Consider the following 9,116-nt stretch of genomic DNA (forward strand, 5'->3'; position numbering starts at 1 on the left):
GACTCTTTTTGGTGTTGTTCCTAAGCTGTCTGTGTTCTTGTAATGAAATATCAGACCAAAGAGGTCTCTTTCCTGCCTTCCATGCGTCTCGCTTATCATCTCCATCAGTCCTGTTCTGACGTCTGGTAAACCTGCTCATTTCCTCGCTGTGCGACTGTCTCACACGCATTTCCTCGTGGCGTCTCTGTTGATTGCAGGCCAGTGAAATGGTTTTAAAATCAAATGACACAAACTATCAGCTATTTTCCCTTTAAGCAGCGTTCAAATCAAAATGAAGATATCAGGGTTCCCACATATTTTCAGGGATAGAATTTCAAAACGCATTGCATGGATAGAATTTTCATGCAATGTGAGGCGGTGACTCAACACTAGAAATGATTACTACACTCACACTGGACAAACGGATTAACGTCAACAGCTACAGAAAATAAATTTGCTGTTTTGTTGCATTACGTGGAACGTTATCCACGGAAGATTACTCTACCAATTAATTTCATTCCATACAACAAAGTTCCATGACTTTTCCAAAACTTTCAAGGATTTGACTAATTCCATGACTTTTCCAGGCCTGGAAAACGAGACTTTGAAATTCCATTACTTTTCCAGGTTTTCCATAACCTAGGAACCTTGTATAATGAATTAACATCAACAGCTACACAGAATAAATTTGCCGTTATGTTACATTACGTGGAAGGTTATCCAAGGTCCACGGAAGATTACAGTAACGATGAATTTCATGCACACAACAAAATTCCATGACTTTTCCAAAATGTTCAATGATTTGTCTAATTCCATGACTTTTCCAGGCCTGGAAAACGGGACTTTGGAATTCCACGACTTTCCCAGGTTTTCCATGACAGTGGGAACCCTGGACACTGTGTCAGATTGCAGTTTGAATGGAAGCCCGTTCACACCACATGCGGCCTGCTGCTCAGGTAACGGAGGCCCGTTCACACCACGTGTGGCCTGCTGCTCAGGTATTTGCTGCTCCTTTGCTTGTGGCTAAAGCTGGAGACTTTCCTGCTGCTGCCCCCGCTCCTCACTGACCCTCCCTTCAGCCGCACGCTCTCGGGCATCGACCTCCCTTGTGGTTTTTCATCATCCTCCGCCTCGTCCCAGCTCTCCCCCCGGTGTAGATGCTTCCGGCTCGGGCAAAACCACTTCAGGGACGCGTAGCAGAGCTCGGCGATGCTGGAGATGGCCGACACCACCCCGACGACGAAGTAGAAGCAGAGGAAGATGGTTTTCTCTGCGGGGCGCGAGGTGAAGCAGTCCACCGTGTAAGGGCAAGGGAAGCGGCTGCAGGGGAACTGCGCCTCCACCTTGAAGCCGTACAGCCACCACTGGCCTACCAGAACGCCCACCTCCATCACCATGCGGAAGAGCACGTTCACCAGGTAGAGCCTCCTCATGTGCAGCTCCTCCCTGGAGCTGGGCTTGGAGCTGCTGTTCTTCTTGTTATGGTGGTGCACGTTGTACATGAGGAAGAGCAGGGAGGGCGTGGAGATAAGGACGATGTGAAACACCCAGAATCGGTACAGGGAGATGGGGAAGGCCATGTCGTAGCACACCTGCTTGCAGCCCGGCTGCAGGGTGTTACAGGCAAACTCCTCCTGCTCGTCGTCAAACATGTCGCTGGCCACGGTTCCCAGGATCAGTATCCTGAAGACCAGCATGAGAAAGAGCCAGAAGCGGCCCAGCATCGGCGAGTGCTCCTGCAGGCTCGCAAAGAGCCCGCCGAGGAAGTCCCACTCCCCCATGTTGGCAGCGCTGTGACTGGGAGGATCTTGTTGGATCTCTGGGGGTTTATCTGCTGGAAGTCCACCTGTCTGCTCTGTCTGGCCCTCAGTCCATTTTTATCATCATATTCTCTCCACTTCAGGTCAAAGGTCGGCCCTTAATTTATGTTCAGAAAGTGGAGAAGGCGATCGCCTTCCAATGACCTGAGACAACAAAAAGATCAATACATGAAAAGCATAAAGTTAAATTCCAAATTTAGACCCTCCCCGCGACATATTGTTTCCATGAAGGTAAAGCACAAGTTACTATGAATCACTTAAAGACCTTTGCTCATAAAATATGTATTCTAGGGGGAGTCCGTGTTTTAGAAATACAATTAATTTTGAGTAGTATTTCCCCCGACAAAATGGATATGGCTATTGCCATTTTGAATGGCACATAAAAAAAAGCTCAACCTGTCAGTACCTGTTCATGTAGAGTCTTTCAGCCCCAAGTGCTAATGTCAATGGTCAGTCTGTGAAATGATCCTGACAGAGCCACTCCTGTCTGACGGCATGTGATCTTTAAACTCACAAAACCACAACTTGAGATAATCTTGGTTCCTTAATGCGATGTTCTTCCTGTTGGAACAAGATCTTGTTGTGAGATATCATTCAAAAGTCCAAACCAACGAGACATGTTTTATCCCATCAAAACCAAAGTTCAATACTTTATTGCCATTTCAGCTTGGCTGACTGGAATTGGCTTTGGCAAGCTCCCTTAAAACAGAGGAACAAGGTTAGGAATAAACTGGAAGTAAAACACAAATGCAAAGCAAAACATGAGGTAGAAGCAATGAAATAAAACAAAATAAAATACCACAACTAAAATACGATAAACTAAAATATATGTATCACGGGGACAAAAACACCCAGCCAGAATGCCCGTCATATTGCACACTTAGATCTGACCGTGTTTCTAGTGCCTCAGCAGAAGAGGTAAGGAGGCGGACGGTTTCTGGATATTCTCTTATTTCAGAACCTAGAAGTTCTGGTCTCGATGCTATCGAGTCTTTTAAAAGAAGGCAGGAAATTAAAAAGCTGCTTGGCCGGGTGAGAGAGGTCCTTAAGGCTCTTCCTTTGTGGTCTGGTTTGGTTGATTTCAAAGATCACATCCAATAAATCTGTGATGGTTTTATTGGTTGGAATTTTTATGTCACCTTGATAAAGCCACTAAACATTTTATGGCCAGACAGTAAAATTGTGAGATTTTGATATACAAATACAATTGACAAAAAAAACAATTGTTTTTGGCACTAAAAAGGCAAAAAAGTAATCTGTAATTTCAGTTACTTTAAAGGATTGTCGAACTTTGATCATCATCACACTCTTGATTTCCTTAAGTTATAGATTTTTTAAAGCTATGTTATGATGCATAAAAGACAAAATGTTACACCTGTCCACACATACAGTATGAACACTGTCAGAGCACCAGCCTACAACTTTCTTCTCCACTCTCAGGTGCATCAGGCTGGCTGGTTGAGCTGCTCTCTCCTCTACTAAAGGATACCTCAGGCATAGCCCTTTTCAAGGTGTAATGGGCTGGGTGAAACATGACACTGTTTGTCATGAATCGTCACTGAATCGTCCCCACAGACAAGAAGCGATGCTAAGAGCTACATGAATTTAGCAGCACGTTATGTGTTATGCAATGAGTCTGGAGCCATGGAGAATAAAGCCGCCCCTGAGTGTTGGATGCTGTCATTTGAATGATGTGGCCACAGGTGACGCTGTGTGTGGCTGAGTGTGAGAGCTTCATAAGTAAAGTGAGCAGTGGTTGTTTGTCTGTTGCACTGCTGCCATCTACTGGTCACTGAATAAGCTTTAAACAAGGAGGCAGGGAGAAGAGCAGGTTGATGTTGGGATCAATGTATTTCAGTCAATGCATGAAGTATTTTTTTAAATCAATATAACAACAACAACAACAACAACAACAATGATGATAATAATAATAATAATAATAATAATAATAATAATAATAATAATAATAATAATAATAATAATAATACAATATTCTTACAGGAAATTGACATTTTGCAAATTAATTTGATCCATTTCACATGATTTAATGTTTTTGGCTGCAGTATTTATAATGGCTTCTTTGGCAGTTGGAGATAGAATTTGCTCAAAGAGAATAGTGACATGTATTTGGGCCCCTTGGTTACTCTTATAATATTGGGTGTGACATGTGAGCTTAAAGTGCAAATTATTAACTTTAATTTCAGGGAACTCAAGGGTATTCAGCCATATTAGATGAATAATTTAATTATTTCACAAAACATGTCAAGAACATTTGTATGGAAGTTATGCAGGTGAAGACTGATGATTTGAGGCTGGTTTGATAACTGATACTTGTTATCTCTTAATGAGGCCTCAAACTGCTGAATAGAGAGCCTGGTGATAACTTAAAGGAGAACTTCACCGAAAAAACAATAATTTATTTTGCACATGATCTCACACATATCCAAAAATTGTAAGCAGTTTTTTAAGCATTCATGTCCCTGATGATATTACCGATGTACCGAAATTGGAATGTCTGGGGTCCCTGGATTTTTGTGACGTCACAAACCAAAAAAGCTTGAGAACCCCTGGATTAGCGAGTGACATCATAGTGTGTGATGATAGCGTGCAGTTATTGAGATATTTAAATTCAATGTTGAAATGCTATAGAGTCATATGCTATATGCTATTAGTCATGAAACTGATCACACCCACCACACTCACTCACAAATGCAGGCAAGAGTTTTTCCATTATTCCATTTAACATAACATCCAAGGAGTAGGAATTATTAAAAATAAGCATTATACTCCAAATATCCATTTGAGAATTGGCATTAGAAAGTACATGTTATGTCAGCAGTCATACGCCTAATGAAATCATTATATTTTGTGAAATATAAAGCACCAGCAAAAAGATAATGCCCTCTTTTAGTGAGTCATGATTTATAAAAATATATATATCTTTAAAATAGGAATACACGATGATATCGACACGTCATCTGTATCTGCCGATAAAGACTTTAAAATGAATGATCACATGGGCCCATAACATTTCTGGCCATATGACAGGCCGACAAAATTAAGCTTAAATGACGGACGCTAACCCTAACTCAGGCAGAGCATCATCCAAGCCTGTTTAAGTAGGATGGATCTTAGTTTTGTTAACTTTGAAATAAAATGTTCCGTTACATAAATAGAAATATGGCATGTTTTACATGACCTAAGTTGAAGTAGCTAGTTGGCTTATTTTGCCCAGTGAATGTGTACATTTTGAAAAGCATATGTCTGCATCTGCCAGCGGGCTATCACAATAAGAGTAGGCATACTGTCTGTAATAATGTGTTAAGTCCACTACAGGAGAATGTTATATATATAATAATTATATATATATATATATACAGGCATATAAAGCATAATACTTTGAGCTCCCTCCTACAGTCCAGCCTGCAAGTTACACTACAGTATTGTCTCTCTCTGTTCATATCTCTTTAAACATCACTGCTGCTTACACTACAGTATGTCTCTCTCTGCTCATATCACTTTAAACATCACTAACATACTTAAGGAGGGAGGACATAGAGTGATTCTTTTTGGTGTTGTTCCTAAGCTGTCTGTGTTCTTGTAATGAAATATCAGACCAAAGAGGTCTCTTTCCTGCCTTCCATGCATCTCGCTTATCATCTCCATCAGTCTTGTTCTGACGTCTGGTAAACCTGCTCACTTCCTCGCTGTGCGACTGTCTCACACGCATTTCCTCGTGGCGTCTCTGTTGATTGCAGGCCAGTGAAATGGTTTTAAAATCAAATGACACAAATTATCAGCTATTTTCCCTTTAAGCAGCGTTCAAATCAAAATGAAGATATCAGGGTTCCCACATATTTTCAGGGATAGAATTTCAAAACGCATTGCATGGATAGAATTTGCATGCAATGTGAGGCGGTGACTCAACACTAGAAATTATTACTACACTCACACTGGACAAATGGATTAACGTCAACAGCTACAGAAAATAAATTTGTTGTTATGTTATATTACGTGGAACGTTATCCACGGAAGATTACTCTACCAATTAATTTCATTACATACAACAAAATTCCATGAGTTTTCCAAAACTTTCAAGGATATGACTAATTCCATGACTTTTTCAGGCCTGGAAAACGAGACTTTGAAATTCCATGACTTTTCCAGGTTTTCCATAACCTAGGAACCTTGTATAATGGATTAACATCAACAGCTACACAGAATAAATTTGCCGTTATGTTACATTACGTGGAAGGTTATCCAAGGTCCACGGAAGATTACAGTAACCATGACTTTTCCAGGCCTGGAAAATGAGACTTTGGAATTCCACGACTTTCCCAGGTTTTCCATGACAGTGGGAACCCAGGACATTGTGTCAGATTGCAGTTTGAATGGAAGCCCGTTCACACCACGTGCGGCCTGCTGCTCAGGTAACGGAGGCCCGTTCACACCACGTGCGGCCTGCTGCTCAGGTAACGGAGGCCCGTTCACACCACGTGCGGCCTGCTGCTCAGGTATTTGCTGCTCCTTTGCTTGTGGCTAAAGCTGGAGACTTTCCTGCTGCTGCCCCCGCTCCTCACTGACCCTCCCTTCAGCCGCATGCTCTCGGGCATCGACCTCCCTTGTGGTTTTTCATCATCCTCCGCCTCGTCCCAGCTCTCCCCCCGGGGTAGATGCTTCCGGCTCGGGCAAAACCGCTTCAGGGACGCGTAGCAGAGCTCGGCGATGCTGGAGATGGCCGACACCACCCCGACGATGAAGTAGAAGCGGAGGAAGATGGTTTTCTCTGCGGGGCGCGAGGTGAAGCAGTCCACCGTGTAAGGGCAAGGGAAGCGGCTGCAGGGGAACTGCGCCTCCACCTTGAAGCCGTACAGCCACCACTGGCCCACCAGAACGCCCACCTCCACCAGCATGCGGAAGAGCACGTTCACCAGGTAGAGCCTCCTCATGTGCAGCTCCTCCCTGCTGCTGTTCTTCTTGTTATGGTGGTGCATGTTGTACATGAGGAAGAGCAGGGAGGGCGTGGAGATGAGGACGATGTGAAACACCCAGAATCGGTACAGGGAGATGGGGAAGGCCATGTCGTAGCACACCTGCTTGCAGCCCGGCTGCAGGGTGTTACAGGCAAACTCCTCCTGCTCGTCCTCAAACATGTCGCTGGCCACGGTTCCCAGGATCAGTATCCTGAAGACCAGCATGAGAAAGAGCCAGAAGCGGCCCAGCAACGGCGAGTGGTCCTGCAGGCTCGCAAAGAGCTTGCCGAGGAAGTCCCACTCCCCCATGTTGGCAGCGCTGTGACTGGGAGGATCTTGTTGGATCTCTGGGGGTTTATCTGCTGGAAGTCCACCTGTCTGCTCTGTCTGGCCCTCAGTCCATTTTTAACATCATATTCTCTCCACTTCAGGTCAAAGGTCGGCCCTTAATTTATGTTCAGAAAGTGGAGAAGGGGATCGCCTTCCAATGACCTGAGACAACAAAAAGATCAATACATGAAAAGCATAAAGTTAAATTCCAAATTTAGACCCTCCCCGCGACATATTGTTTCCATGAAGGTAAAGCACAAGTTACTATGAATCACTTAAAGACCTTTGCTCATAAAATATGTATTCTAGGGGGAGAATCCATGTTTTAGAAATACAATTAATTTTGAGTAGTATTTCCCCCGACAAAATGGATATGGCTATTGGTATTTTGAATGGCACATAAAAAAAAGCTCAACCTGTCAGTACCTGTTCATGTAGAGTCTTTCAGCCCCAAGTGCTAATGTCAATGGTCAGTCTGTGAAATGATCCTGACAGAGCCACTCCTGTCTGACGACATGTGATCTTTAAACTCACAAAACCACAACTTGAGATAATCTTGGTTCCTTAATGCGATGTTCTTCCTGCACCTTGGATTGCCTTTGTGTGTTAAAGGTGCTATATAAATAAATTTGACTTGACTTGACTTGACTGTTGGAACAAGATCTTGTTGTGAGATATCATTCAAAAGTCCAAACCAACGAGATATGTTTTATCCCATCAAAACCAAAGTTCAATACTTTATTACCATTTCAGCTTGGCTGACTGGAATTGGCTTTGGCAAGCTCCCTTAAAACAGAGGTACAAGGTTAGAAATAAACTAGAAGTAAAACACAAATGCAAAGCAAAACATGAGGTAGAAGCAATGAAATAAAGCAAAATAAAATACCACAACTAAAATACCATGAACTAAAATATATGTATCAGGGGGACAAAAACACCCAGCCAGAATGCCCGTCATATTGCACACTTAGATCTGACCATGTTTCTAGTGCCTCAGCAGAAGAGGTAACGAGGCGGATGGCTTCTGGATATTCTCTTATTTCAGAAACCTAGAAGTTCTGGTCTCGATGCTATCAAGTCTTTTAAAAGAAGGCAGGAAATTAAAAAGCTGCTTGGCCGGGTGAGAGAGGTCCTTAAGGCTCTTCCTTTGTGGTCTGGTTTGGTTGATTTCAAAGATCACATCCAATAAATCTGTGATGGTTTTATTGGTTGGAATTTTTATGTCACCTTGATAAAGCCACTAAACATTTTATGGCCAGACAGTAAAATTGTGAGATTTTGATATACAAATACAATTGACCAAAAAAAACAATTGTTTTTGGCACTAAAAACGCAAAAAAGTCATCTGTAATTTCAGTGACTTTAAAGGATTGTCGAACTTTGATCATCATCACACTCTTGATTTCCTTAAGTTAGGCTATAGATTTTTTAAAGCTATATGTTATGATGCATAAAATACAAAATGTTACACCTGTCCATACATACAGTATGAACACTGTCAGAGCACCAGCCTACAACTTTCTTCTCCACTCTCAGGTGCATCAGGCTGGCTGGTTGAGCTGCTCTCTCAGACATGTGCCATTGGTGACAAGATGACAAAACATGCTCGGCCTGAGGTGGTCCATGTACCTGATGAAACCTCAACATGCTCGGCCTGAGGTGGTCCAGGTACCTGATGAAACCTCAACATGCTCGGCCTGAGGTGGTCCAGGTACCTGATGAAACCTCAACATGCTCGGCCTGAGGTGGTCAATGTACCTGATGAAACCTCAACATGCTCGGCCTGAGGTGGTCCAGGTACCTGATGAAACCTCAACATGCTCGGCCAGAGGTAATCCAGGTACCTGATGAAACCTCAACATGATCGGCCTGAGGTGGTCCAGGTACCTGATGAAACCTCAACATGCTCGGCCTGAGGTGGTCCATGTACCTGATGAGACCTCAACATGCTCGGCCTGAGGTGGTCCAGGTACCTGATGAAACCTCAACATGCTCGGCCTGAGGTGGTCCAGGT

The 9,116-nt window shown here is 43.2% G+C and overlaps 1 protein-coding gene and 1 pseudogene across 2 annotated transcripts; both read right to left on the bottom strand.

Annotated features, from left to right (window-relative positions):
- Positions 1-950: 950 nt before the first annotated feature.
- On the bottom strand, positions 951-1,760 carry LOC310775727 (gap junction delta-3 protein pseudogene; annotated as a pseudogene). The gene has a single exon. The product of its transcript is annotated as a gap junction delta-3 protein pseudogene (transcript).
- A 4,526-nt stretch (positions 1,761-6,286) lies between these two features.
- LOC310775728 (gap junction delta-3 protein-like) lies at positions 6,287-7,114 on the bottom strand (the record flags this gene model as incomplete). Its single annotated transcript, XM_083635869.1, has 1 exon — positions 6,287-7,114. The coding sequence occupies exon 1, from the start codon at positions 7,079-7,081 to the stop codon at positions 6,287-6,289; it is 795 nt and encodes a 264-aa protein (XP_083491995.1). The 5' UTR covers positions 7,082-7,114.
- Positions 7,115-9,116: the final 2,002 nt, after the last annotated feature.

This window comes from Poromitra crassiceps (assembly GCF_964638095.1).
Source record: "Poromitra crassiceps genome assembly, chromosome: 4".
In the NCBI taxonomy this organism is placed as follows: Eukaryota; Metazoa; Chordata; class Actinopteri; order Beryciformes; family Melamphaidae; genus Poromitra; species Poromitra crassiceps.